We start from the raw sequence: 14,353 nt of genomic DNA on the forward strand, positions 1-14,353 counted from the left end.
CCACAAAAGTTTCAGATTCCAAACAGATGACAGAAGCTCTTGTATCTCCTTGGAAGATGGTTCTTGGTATGTCCAACTATAACGATTATTTCAGCAGCAGTGAAAGAAGGAGACTAAAGATAACAAAAACCACCACGCCCACACCCCAAGCATTCACATACTAACTGTGCAGGACAGAGCAGGGCTTTTGGGCCAGAGCACCAAGAACCAAAACACAAAACAAACTTGTGACAAGCAGCAACTTAGACCTCCTGAAAGCAGGAGACCACATCGCTGGAACTGTTACGACAATTATCTCACTTTAACAACAGGTATAGAAATAAGTTGCTTTACTGCCTCTCAGTACCAACAAGCAAAAGGTTTTACATCAGGATTATCAATCGGGGGCAGGGTGTAGGGGTGTGGAATCTGTTGCAGGAGTAGTTACCCAGGTGTGTAAAGTTATCGAGCAATGAAAAAAATCATACAGGATTGTGATTCTACAAATTATAGACAACAGGGGAATTCTTCAGCAAGGGTACAAAACACCACAGGATTTACACCTCGGTTCACTTTTCTCCATTGCTCAGCTGCTTCACAGAGAATGACAGTTTCATGACTGCAGTGTTGTCAGAGAAAATAGAAATGCCTCTCATCACCAGAAAAGTAGTTTAGGTTATTTTGTGCATTTAAACCTACCCCCCCCCACAAAAAAGGTTGTAAAGTATCTTTTTTTTTTTTTTTTTTTTCAAAATTGCCACTGCAATCACAAGCACTTGAAAAATACAAATCTAAAAGCAAAGACTGAAATTGAATTCTCTGATTGATAAGGCTAAATATCAAGCACTCAATGAGCAGCTAATAAAGATTTGTCTTTTAGCTTAAAAAAGAATACTAAAGATATCTCACAATGAGGATGGCTCATAGCACCCCAAAATTACACGGTAATCACTACTGTTTGTTTTACATGATACTTACAAAGCCACAGAGAAGCATTATCAGCAGGGTAGAGAGCGAAAAAATGGAAAGACCAACTGCTGACTCTGAGCAACTAAAAGCGTACACTAGAAACCAGCAGAAGCTTTAGTCAAAATACTTCATCAACCACTACACAGGCTGCGGAGAGTTAATTTTATGTTAACAAATGCATAGAATACAGTAACCTGTTCAAGAGATTCCTACTTTAGGACCACAAAATAAATCAAAACATAAAATTATTAAAATTTTATTGTGCAGTAGAAAAGTACTTTTGAAACAACACTTAAAACAAAGCACCAGATTCTGAATTGTGATTCGGGAATCAAGAGTCAACACCTATACAATCTTAGTCATTTTCTTTATTTTCCATTTGGATGAATAAAACGGATGCTGCAGCACACTTCACTGTATCTGTATGGGGATGCCCAAAGTCTAAGGAAGCATGGTTTAGGCAATGCATGAACACTAGGCAATGACTTTGAATGCTGAGGTCTATATTAGTTTGTAGCACCTCATCTGCTTTTTCAGCAGCAGACTAAGCATGTTTCCTTTCACATCTGTCTTCTTTTCAACATGAGGTCTTAGGTAGATCAGAGCATTTGTTCTTCCTTGTCTTTTTCCTTCTTCTACTCAAACTTACTGTTTCAGCAGATGGACAGTCTTAAGGATAAGTCAGCTATATCCACTGGTAAACAAAACTGACAAGTGTTTAGAAAATTAACAAGTAGAAGAGGCAATAAAAACCAGAGAATTTCTTTAACAGTATTTCAAAGTATTATTTCAGATTTGCTTTAGAGAAATACGCAAGTTCTCTGCACAGTGAATCTTAGAGTTGTAACACATATAACATGGACTACAAACATTAAGCTTCAATAGAAACCAGCAAGTCTCACCAACAAATACCATAATCACAGTAATGGAGTGAACCCTTTAAGAGGAACCCATGAAAAATACAGCATCTTTCCATCCAACAATCTTGCAGACAAATTGCCCAAGACAGTGAAAAGGATGCCTGAACAAAGACTAGTCTAAAACTGCACAAGTAAAGCTGAGGGTCTATACTATGACCTAGTTTCTATGTGCTAAATCAAAGCCAATTCCACTGAGTTACCAACAAAACAATTCCACCCCTTGTTGCTTCTGGAATTCCGTACTACAGGATGAAAAAAAGTTCCATGACAGCATTTACTTCTAAAATAAATAAATAAAAACATAGTGCAGATAAGCTGTTACTGGTTTAGTTTTGCTGAATGTTTAATAACAGTTTTTGCTTCCTCTTCATAAAAGCAAAAGTTACTGTTCATTCTTCTCGTATCTGTAAGTCATTAGTAATGTCTTTCCTGCCCCCGGCATGTTTTACAATGACCAAGGAGGGGATGCTTTTGGAGCTGAACAGCCTCAAGCCAATAGCAATTACACAAAATAACAAGCATACCTAACTGTTTGATCCATCAAAATTCATTCAAAAAGGCTGCGCCAAAACCCATTCATTCCACAGAACCAGAAACCTAGAGAGGCCAACAAATGCTAATATGACTACCCACTTCAGAAGCCAATTCTTTCTATGTCTGAGTATGTGTGATTGGTTCCATTTTTCAGAGAGAAAGTACTGTTAAGTCGCACACGTACTCCATTCCCTTCCTAAACAAACACCTGGCTCATAGTATTTGAGAGCCCCCAGCTTGCCCACGTCCTCTTTTTCACAGTAGGCATTACTTGTCTGCACCATGAGAGTTTCTTCCTCCAGAGTGTATCTCAAAGGGAGCACTCTAGTGGGTCTGCAGGCATATCTGAACTATACAGCAAGTCATGCTGCCAAGAAACGAAAACCAGTTTTAGAACCAGTAAAGCCACCATCAGCTACACTGTTTTCAGAACATGAACCATGGTACAGCCCTACACTGATACCAGCTGGTCTGCACATTTCTGTGTGGCTCAGACTAACATAGGAGCTTTGTGTTCCCACAGGATGGTATGCAAGATTTGTTCAGAATACTGCCTACCTTCACATTGTAAAAGCAGATACAAAAATAGATTCAGCTCTTCTGCTGGTTTCCCTTTGCCTTTTTTTAAGCTGATGCAGTTCCTGATTTTTAATCAGCATTACTGTTATTGCAACATCTGTATGTCGCCGATTCATGCTGCACTCTCCCCCCAGACAGAGGTAGTCTTTGCTGTAAAAAAAATGTATCACAGCCCCCAGTTTTCACCTTTGGATTTAGCCACTCCTGAAAGCAACAAAGGGTGCTTGTACAGAAAGAACATTTTTGAAACAGATGAAAGGCAAAAAAACCCAAACAAACTTCTGCATCTCCTGAACAAAGTTCACATCAAGAACAGGGTAGAATCCATGCAATAAACAGGGATAAGGAATAGAATTAGAATAAGATTTTTGCAACAAGTCATAAAAAATTATTTCTACAATTAGAAGATATTATATCAACATTCAGTTTCAGCTAAGTTAACTTATAAGGCAGGCTGCATTGTTACAACTTCTAATTAGCAACAAAAGTCTGTCTGATGCTGTTTTTCTTTCTTCTATTTTTTTTTTCAATCTTGCAATTAGACAGAAGACACTAGAAACAGTGCTTGACCATTTCCCTTATAATGGGGCAAGAACTGCAAGTAAAGGTCACATTTTATTTCCTAGAACCAGAACTTTATTCCAGCATCTCTTTGTGTTGTTGACTCAAAAACTTAGGAACATGTAGGAAACAGGCTAATCAAAACATTTTTAAGTAATAGCTATCAAAGATGCTCCGACAACAGATAATCCTTCACCTTAGTGAATATTTCTGTATTTTCCTCAAGTTTATAACAATTTTACACTAAACTAACAAATTCCAGCAACAGAGAGAGGCATTAATTTAGAAACCAGCCCCTACAATTGTTTTTGTTATTTTTTGCATAGTGTAAACAATATTAAGTTTAATTTCAAGAAATGTTTGAAATTTGAATTATGTTAGGCAATACTTACTATTCCTGAGTAACTACGTCACTGTATAGCACAAAGAAATTAAATCCCTTCTTGACACTGTATCTGAACTTCCCAGATGACTTACTATAAAAAAAAAAAAAAACCACCACGCTTTCTTAAAAAGGGATTTATGAGAGATACTCAAGAAATGTTGGATAACATTCTACATAGGCATTTCCTCTACAGAAAGATGGACAGCATGAGCAGTAAGTTGTGCACCAGATGCTAAAAAAAAAAAAAAACCTTAACTGCCACTTTGTCAAGAGCAAGACTGTGTTGTCTTTTGTCTCACTGCACACCTTTGACAAGCGATTGACACCCTTTTCTCTGTACCCTCCTACTGGGTATTGCTGTCTGGAACTAGGATCTTCCATGAGCCTTCTCTTCTTAAGGCTGAAGAAACCCAGTCTTCCCAGTCTCTCCTCATACATCGCGTGCCCCCAAACCATCTTGGTGGCCCTCCCTGGACTCACTTCACTACATAAACCTCTCTCTTTTCCTGGGGAGCCCAAAACTGGGCCCAAGCTGGATCACTGGACACAACACTCCAAAAGCTGTCTCACAAGCACCACAAATTGCTGAAGGATCACTTTTCCAGACCAGCTGGCTACACTCTTGCTAACACAGCCCAGGACGCAGTTTGCCTTTTTTGCTACAAGAGCACATTGCTGACTCATGTTCAACTTCTTGTCTACCTCAATCCCAAAATCTTTTTCTGCAAAGCTGCTTTCTAATCAGTCTGCCCACCCCCACCTTTACCACTAGCTGGGATTATGCCAACCATAGGATTTTGCATTTGCCTTTGCCAAATGTCATATGGTATCCATTAGCTGTTTTTCTAGTCTATTAAGGTCCCTTTGAACCACAACACTGGTTTTCCACCTATCAATCACTTCCTCCAGTTTGGCACAGTCTGCAAACTTGCTGAAGGTACACTACATCCTGTCTTCCAAGTCCATTAAAGACATTAAATGGATTGGTCCCAGTGTGAAACCTTGAGACACATTATCAGCAATCCAAACAGTAATAGAGCACTTTCGTACGCAATTGTGGCCAGAAGCATCATTATAGTGAGCAGAAAGACAGTTGCCCTCTTCTCCACCTCATATTCTCACATACAGCTACCATACTTGCAATACTTGCAGTCAGTTCCAGCATCATTAACAGCCTATAAAGGAGAACATTCAATAGATGGATTTGTAAAAGTTTACCTTAGCCAGAATTTGTAGCCAATATTTTTGTTCAACAGAACAAAAATGAAATTTTCCAGAGGTCCTTAAATGTATCAGCTTAAAAAGAAGTTACCTAATTTCACAAAGAAGAAACCACACTGGGTAATTTCTGCCTACCACCTCACCATTGGGGCTTTTTTCATTTGTTAGATTGAATATAAGTATATAAATACACACAAATAAACTTGATCAAGACATCAATTTAATAATGACGAGAAACTAGCAGTCAATTTCATATACAATTACCAAACTTACTCTGTAGGTATTCCTGTCCCAGCTACTGCAACTTTTATTCAATTTTTAGTTCTCAGTTTCAGATTCTAGATGTAGACTTATTTCTACTCTAAAGTTATGAACATTTAATTTTCCAAAAAGAGAAGGTATCAAAAATTTTAGGTATTTCCTTCCTTAGCTGCACTCCGTCTTTCCTACATTTCTCTCCATAAAACTCCAGAAGCACAGGACAGCGATCCAAATCATGACAAGCCAGAAGTAGCTTTTGGAACACTATGCATTAGAGAAATTAAGGTAAGGAGAAATTAACTGAGAACTCATTTGTAGTCTTACACAAACAGCTGTCACAAATAAGGCTTTTTAGACCAGCACTCTACTTGTCTGTGAAAAGAGCATACCTATTCCAGAGTTGCACTGCTAATTAAAGAATCACCTAAAACAGTTCAGCACTTGAATAATTCAGTATCTAGTTTCTACTTAGATAAATACAAAAAGATCAACTGCAAAAAAGGAAAATTAGATGTAACTGTTTAACGATATCACGAGATGTTCAAGAAAAGAAATGAGCATTTTGTGAAATCAGGAGTAAAATACTTCTAGCAAAATGTCAGGAAAGACAACTTTGCAGTCTTTCAGTACAAGCAGGATACAAGTTTAAATGCAAGACAGACCAAAACTTTAATTAACGAATAAAATTTAATTTTTTATTTTGACTAGTCATAAGCTACACAAAAGTATTCAGATAATAATTCTCCATTGAAACATGACATCAATCTTACAGCTTTTCTTTCAACATGTTTTGCATCAAGGAGATGAAATGTGGCCAGCACAACCACAAGTTTGGGGTTTTTATTAAGGGTTGGAGAGGCAGAACAAGATGACGGGCAGTGTTTTAAAGTATTTGGAAGGAAAAGAGAAATAGCATTTTCAGCTCTTTCAATGTAGAAGATACAATCCTGTTAATCCCACCTCCATCACACTGATCATCCCTCCTGAAACAAAGGATCATTCACATGGAGTAGTTCACCTCTGCTCCACCAGCAAATGCAAACATCACTAAGTGACAACACACTTCCTTCCTCTCTCTCTCTCACTTGGGTTCCATCAATTGCAATAAGACAGCCAGCTAGATTCTGCCCAAGAATTAGTATCTTTCCCTTCCACTCTTACGAAAACTCTTCAATTAAGTTTAGCAAGCAAAATGCCCACAAAAGGCACTGCATGACATCTATTAGATGGCTGCCCTGTCAGGAAAACCTAACCATTCTGAAAGCACTCATCTTGTAATCATTCCGCTTAATGCCAGGAAAACACTCTACCTCCTCACCTTCAAATCAGAAAGAGATCAAAAGGGGATTTTAAAAAGTGTAATTAAGACTAAAAACATTTGATGACAGCTTGACAGCTCTGAACATTCACCCCAAAAAAACTGAATCATGCAACTCATCCGATATTGTTACCTGTAATTTTGTATCCATATGCAGCCAACTGTCCAGCCATATATTCACCATCCGAATTATTGTGAGAACATCCCCATGTACGAATCCAGATTTTCTGAGCACCAGGAATAATGCTGTGAAGTAAAAATGAATGAAAAAGGCAAGTTAAAAGATGAACAAGCTTCCCCTTTAAGCTCTCTGAACAGACTCAATTAATTGTAATTCTCCAGATATAAAATAAGCAACACAAACAGTAACAGCTCCAAAACAGCTGGGGAAAAACATCATAATTATGTGATTTCAGCGTAGTGGGTATTAGGTCTGGCTGGGATGGAGTTAACTTTCTCCACAGCAACCCGTACAGTGCCGTGTTTTGTATTTGTGACTAAAACAGTGTTGATAACACACCTGTGTTTTAGCTATTGTTGAACAGTGCTTGCACAGCATCAAAACCTTCTGTTTCCCACTGTGCCCCACCCCACCACAAAAAGGCTGGAGATGGACAACAGGCTGGCAGGGAACGTGGACAGAACAGCTGACCCAAACTGACCAAAAGGATAATCCATCTCATACGACATCATGCTCAGCAATAAAAACTGGGGGTTTGGTCTTTCCAAACTGGCCATTGTTCTGAGACTGGTTGGGCATCAGTCTGCTTGAGGGAAGTGGCGTGTTACTGCTTTTGCATCACTTGGGGTTTTCCCCTACTCTTTCCTTCACTTAAACTGTATCTTAACCCACAAGTTTTCTCACTTGCTCTTCCAATTCTCTCCCCCAACCTACTGGGAGGAGGGGTGAGCAAGTGGCCAGGTGGCTGCTCAGTTGTTGGCCAGGGTCAATCCACCACAAGTGGCAAGAAAAGAGTTTTAGAATGGACAAAGGTACAAGAGCTGTAGAATAAGTAGAAATTCAGTACACTGCAATAATGTCAAAAAAAAAAACCAAACCAACCAACTATCTTTCTGAAAATTACCATCTCATTTAACAAGTGACCTTCAAGTGACTGCACTGAAATTAGGCCACCAGTAAACAAACCGTTAAGAGCTAAACTGCAACCTTTTGGTATTATGGCACCCATTGACTGTAGTTCCCTCTATACAAGCCATCTTTATAAATTCTTAATTTAAGCCTGCCACCAGCCACACTAGCATCTGAAAGCTCATACCCCAACCTTTCTTGGCTACAGACACAGCATGGCAGATGTGCACCATGGAGCTAGCACACACAATGGTTTAAGAACCAACAAAACACTCTGCAAGAAGCTTTCATGGAAACTACTGGGATAACCGTGCCAATGAGCTAAAGATGCTAGTACAAGAACGACACACATCCTGGAACACAATCCTTTGCCCTGCCCGCATCTTCTTTTTTTCTCCCCCACCGCTTCTTTTTTTAAAGATACTTCCCCTAGCTAGAAATAGAAATTTGTTAATGGAAGATTAACGATCATTAAGTAGACATGTGCAACGCATATTGCACATGTACAATTTATTTAGACTTCCTACTGTCTAAACAACATACATTCAATGAGCTTTCTTTGGTCAAAACCACTAAAATACAGCCTGTTAGATAATATACAGTACCTGAATACTTAACAGAATGGAGTGCTAGTGTGAAGTATCTACAGACTACCAGTTCAGCTGGTGCATTCTTATGCTTATAAAAATCTCATTTGAACAGTAATAAAAACCCAAAGTTGTATTTCCTGTGCATTCCAGACATGCTTTATTTTCATCTTTATAATGCGGGGAAACTTCATCCACCAGCTTGAAATTAATGGGGCGGCAGGGAACCACCAAAATCCGTATCTCTGAACTGCAGTAGAAACTAGAATCAATAACTGAGTTCACCTATACTTTAATCAACTCCACTGCAGCAGAAGTTTTATTCTGTTCTTATGGGAATCACAAGAAGGAAAAATGCAAAGATATGTTTCATAGTTATTGCATACTATTTCCACTGAAATAAAACACCAAGTTCAAAAGAAGTTTCAATATATCACTTGCAGGATGTACATACAAGGACAGCCTTTGGAAAGCCCAGGTTCCAGAAACCAGGTGAAAAGGCTGAAGCAAGGAAGATGTACCCTTGGTGGAAGAAGGTCAGGTCAGGGAATACTTCAGCAAACTGGACATACATTAAGTCCCTGGGCCCTGATGGGATGCACCCACAAGAGATATGGGCGTACTGGAGACAGCCCAACAAAGGGCCATGAAGATGACTAAAGGACTGGAGCATCTCTCATAAGAGGAAAAGCTGAGAGAGCTAGGACTGTTCAACCTGGAGAAGAGAAGGCTCATGGAGGGATCTTATCAATGTATATAAATACCTGAAGGGAGCGGGCAAAGAGGACACTTTTTCACTGTGAGAGTGACTAAGCACTGGCACAGGTTACCCAAGGAGGTTGTGGAATCCCTCTTCTAAAACTATCTAGGCATGGTCCTGGCCAACTGCTTCTAGGTGGCCCTGCTTCAGCAAGGCGTTTGGACAAGATGACCTCCAGGGGTCCCTTCCAACCTCAACCCTTTTATGATTCTCAGAATTTTGTTTATATTTCTCATTCCAGATGTCAAAAGGCTACTCCAGGACTGCATTTTAAAGAGCTCAGCTTCTATGTAGGTAATTAAGGTGAAGCAGACAATTTTTCAGAAACGTTTTACACATAAAAGCTTAAGTAACAGGAACCATTTTTCCAGTCTCCATTAATCAATACCTCAGTCATAACTGATTTCTACAGAAAGTTTGTCTAAGACAAGAAATTTGCTTAGGATTTATTATTCATTATCACTACATTTTACAAACACTATTTTACTCATTTTTATCTTATATTCCGATTTTACATTATGAAATAATTAGAACTCCCACCATATTTTTAGAAGCTGACAGTGCACACGAGATATGAGAGAAGCAACAAGATAGAGTTGATGGAAGAACTTACCTGTCACTCGGGGGATCATCATCTGTCCGAGTATTTTTTGGGTAATTGCGTTTTCGCACTTTTGGAAAAACATTCTTTCTTACAAACTGCCGATCATGCGGTTTCAAATCTTCTGCTGACACAATATCTTCAATATCTTCAAGCACTGAATCACAGGCAGCAGGCATCTTCAAGAAGCATTAGACTGGTATTAGCAAGCATTTGAATACAAAACCAAGGCCTAGTATCTACTGCATATGCTCTCATGAAGAAAAGTCAGACATATTTCCACATATACCTGCAACACATCATACATATGAAGGATACTGAGCACATAAAAACAATCAACTATCCAGAGATATTTCCTGATGCCCTCTTCCCCTGAGATCTCAAACACAGGCAGGGAGAAAGCCACAAACCATACAGATTTCTTTTTTTTTAAATAATCTCTACCTTGTCGTCTTCTAATTCAAAACCCCTGCAGCACCTCTGATATGACATATGCAAGACACAAGTATTTTTAATCATGTCAGGCATCATAGCGAAATAATGAGTTCATGTTATGTGATAGATATGCTTCCACTCGCATCACAGGAGAAGAATGAAAGATACAGCGTTCAAGTGCCTGCTTCAGAGGCTGTTCTGGCTCTTCTATTTGTGTGCTGAAAACAGGTGCACAGTATTTCAATATGTCTTCATAGTCCTTTTGAAAACAAATCGAACTATTCCTAGAACTCCTGATCCCACGGGCCTTTCATTTTAATTACTCATTCATCAGGACAGCAAAATAATAATTCTTGACCTCAGGTACAAGATGTTAAACAACCATACCTAGCTAATATAAAATAGCTAGATTATCATCTGGCTCATGTAACATACTAGAGGATCATTAAAATCTAAATATATTTTCCACGAGAAAGTAAATATATACGCATATATATCTTCCAGCAGATCTCAAGATCCAGATCAGTCTTCAGGAAAGAAAAAAAAAAAAAAAAAAAAGGTATTTTTTTAAAAATAGGAAAAATAGGAGCCTATTAAAAAAAAGGAGCCTATAAAAAAAAAAAAGAAAAAGTACTGCATTAATTACACACCTCACGCTGTGCTGCGTGTAATTTTTAATCAGAATGAAGTCTGATTTGCCATTGGAAACTTGGTTTTGTACATGTCTCAACAGTTTACCAAGGAAAACACAGAAGGGCATTTCACAGAGTTTACAGGGAAAATACAATACTTTCCTAACTGACAGTAAAGAACAAACAAACAAGGCTTTAATTTCTTTAAAGCTGGATTTCAGGAACAGAAAACTCAGGCTACTGGCATACAAAATACTTTCAGATGTTGCAAATGAATTATTCAAGAACATCAGAGGCTAAACACCTGTGCATTTTCCCAGTATGAGTCCTTCAGTCAATCTTGCAAAATATACTTCAAAATAAGACATCATATAACCTGAACCATTACACATCTGCATCTAACTTAAAAAGTAATATAATGATGTCACAAAGAGGATGCATCTGACAAAGATATTTAAGCATTTAGCATTCCTGTAGATCAAAAATCCCAGGATCTATACCAAATGCAGCAAAGGATGAACAAAAATAAAAAGCTGTGAAAAGCTTATCAGTAAAGAATATTGGGTGGGAGGTGACTTCCCTTACACTACTTTATACCACTAAAACTACATACAAACAGGTAAAGTTATCAACTCAGTACAGGGAAGGGAAGGAAAAAAAGGTTTTGATCTGTGTTTTTTCTCTCTTCCAGAAAAATATCCGATATAATGCAGCCACTGGAAAAACAAATAAGCTTAGTTTATTTCAGTGCCCCACAAAAGAAAGCATACAGCCAAAATAAAATTCACCTTTTTAAGCAAGGTCTAAATCCTCTTGGATAATAAACCTGGGGGGGGGGGGGGGGGGGAACACCCTATGAGTTCATGTTATTGTCCAACAAACATTCATCCTCCCTTAACAGAAACATGTCTCTTGCTCAGTTTGACCTCGTTAAGACTGGGTACACATGCTGACTGGCTGACAAGGTGTAACAGTAGCCAGATTTTCCCTGAGCAGAGGTGCTAAACTTTTTGTCCTTCTTTTATAGAGTCTTTTTTGTCAAAGTCTGATGTATTTAAGTTCTTTCAGACCTCCTCCAGATTTCTGTCTTCAATCAGGAGTTTAAAATTTTAAATGAAAGAAAGGAAAGGGATTAACAGTTTTAGCTGAAGACATTCACAATTTAATTACTAACTTTTTTAATTACAAACACAGTGAAGTTTTTTTCAAACAGATTACTTGATATCTGCACTAGTTCCATATGCACGCATGAGATGTCTTCTTCACAAGCAAATAAATAAATACTAAATACTAACAAAGCTACTCTTGACAAATTGAAATAAGAGGCAATAATATAATTATAACTTCTTATAATTAACTTCTTCTTATACTGTCAAGTTGTACCCTACAGAACTGTATATTTCTCTTTAAAAAATGAATGTTAGTAAATAAAAAACAATAGAAGTGACTTTGATGTCTTGACACAAACAAAACTTCCCTTGCCCCAGTCTACTTCGGCCACCCCTCCTTGATCTTCTTGCGCATACCAGGAGCGTACTTCTTCCCACAGAGAAAACTTCCATCCAGGTGGAAGAGGACTGCTCTTTCCTCTATTTACCAACAGGTGTCTCCGGTAAAGCCCCGGGGTTTTATCCCCAGGCTTACATAGAGCAGAAGAAAACTGCAACGTTAATACAAAACGGGACCGACCCGCCGCCCAGCTGGGCTCACCTCAGGGCAGGCTTGTTCCATCCCCGCGGGCAAACGGCAGCCTGGCCCGCAGCCGGGCCGCCGCCTGACCCGGCCTGAAGCACGGACGCCCCGGAGCCCGGCGCGGCTGGGCTCGGCCCTCTACCGGGCTCCCATCCCGCTGAGGGCACCCGGCCCCCGAGCAGCAACGCGGCCGCCAAAACCTGTGGAGGCTCCCGCCACAGGGGTCGTCTCCCCCTCCCGGCTTTAACGCGGAGCCCAAGGGAGTCCTCACAGGGGACGGGAGCGTGGCGCGGGCGGGACGCCGGCAGATCCGGGCGGGGAAGGGGGAACGGGGGACTCGGTCATTACCGTCACAACTGGGCAGGGGAAGGGGCTCAAGGGCGAGCCCCAGCGCTCACCTCCGCCAGACGCACCTCCGCCTCAGCTGGACTCCGCCATCACGGCCGCCGCGCCCCGCCTCAGGCCCCCGCGCGCGCAGCAGCGCCGCGACGGCGGCCGGCAGCGGCCAAAACACCCCGAGAGCGCCGGGGCGCAGCCTCGCGAGGGAGAGCGCGTCTGCGCCGCCCGGCGGGGCGGGGGCAGCGGGGTGGCGCGGCGCCCGCCAGCAGCCCGGGCCTGCCGGTCCCGCTGCGGGAACGCCGAGGTGTTTGGTAGCCGGGCAGACGCTCCCGTTCCTTTCGCCGGTGGACTGCCGTACGTGGGGGAAGAGCAGAGCTGAGGCCTGTCCGGAGCTGGGGACGGCGACCGTTAGGGCCGTTGAAGTCCTAACGGCTCCTCACGCGGCCGCTGCGCCGGGCCGCCCCGGCCCTCAGCGGGGGGTGGGGGAGGGAGAAACGGGGAGCGGCGTCGCTTCCTTCGCTCTGGGAAGAAATGGGGGGCGGCGGGGTGCGGGCCTGCCTGCATCCCCTGGAAGCCGTAACGGGCCGGGGCGGGGTGGGGCGGGGCGGCCGCCGCGCTGCCGGCCGCGGGGCCCGGAGCCGTGAGGGGGCCGTCCGGGGTCGCGTCGTCGGGCGGCGGCGGTTGAAAACAGCTGCGGGCTCCCCGTCCTCGGAAATAAGAGGGTGCCCCGTCGGTCCGTCCGCGCCCCTGGGCAGAGCCCCGGTGCTTTGGCCGGAGCGCTCGAGTCGCTTTTTTGAGGCTGTGCTGCAGAAGCGTGGCTGTAAGGACGGGGGAGCTGGGATCCGCACGGCGTCGAATTGCCAGGCGGCTGCTGCTGCTCTTGGACTGGAAAGATCAAATATTGTGAGACCGAAGGTGAAGTCGTAGAGTTGAAAATGGAATTTCCTCCAGCGGTGCGCCGTGGCTGTGTTTGAAGTGCAAATACCCAGTAGTGGGGCATCTGCTGGGCACCAAGGCCACGTGTCCTTTGCTCGAGTTTCCCGAATCCTTCGAGACTCACCTTTATTTTAACTGCAAGTTAGGTCCAGCAATACGTATCCAGTTAAAATCTGATGTATCTGGTCCAAATGAACAATGAGCTATTTATTCCCATTATGGCCACAGCACTTTTTTTATTTTTTAATTTCCTCAAAATACAATGCTAGTAGCAAGCTTTCTGTTTAGTCTGGAAGACATTGGTCAAAATATTTAATATTAGATGGCTAAAGTTTCTGGTATTCTTTTCCTCCGACTTAGGGCTAGTAGCAACTTCTCTAATTAATATTTTGGAAGACATTAGTCTGGGTCTTTAAACTTGGATGACTAAAGCTAGGGCTCTAACAGACAGATTGTTAAGTGTATAGTTCCCTTGTTGATCAAAGTGTTATAGAGGGTGAGCATAATATTGCTTTGTTTTTAATATACACAGTTAACCTAAAAAGATTATTTGT

The 14,353-nt window shown here is 41.5% G+C and overlaps 1 protein-coding gene across 1 annotated transcript in view; it reads right to left on the minus strand.

The window, feature by feature from the left end:
* CDKAL1 (CDKAL1 threonylcarbamoyladenosine tRNA methylthiotransferase) overlaps positions 1-12,962 on the minus strand; it is a 432,229-nt gene extending 419,267 nt beyond the window's left edge. Inside the window, exons 1-4 of the mRNA XM_075704904.1 lie at positions 12,923-12,962; positions 11,621-11,658; positions 9,778-9,944; positions 6,861-6,973 (exon numbers count right to left, since the gene is read on the minus strand). Of these exons, the coding sequence (XP_075561019.1) occupies positions 6,861-6,973; positions 9,778-9,944 (280 nt within the window). The 5' untranslated portion in view covers positions 11,621-11,658; positions 12,923-12,962. The remainder of the gene's footprint in view (positions 1-6,860; positions 6,974-9,777; positions 9,945-11,620; positions 11,659-12,922) is intronic.
* Positions 12,963-14,353: the final 1,391 nt, after the last annotated feature.

The sequence above is a fragment of the Pelecanus crispus genome, chromosome 2, assembly GCF_030463565.1.
Source record: "Pelecanus crispus isolate bPelCri1 chromosome 2, bPelCri1.pri, whole genome shotgun sequence".
In the NCBI taxonomy this organism is placed as follows: Eukaryota; Metazoa; Chordata; class Aves; order Pelecaniformes; family Pelecanidae; genus Pelecanus; species Pelecanus crispus.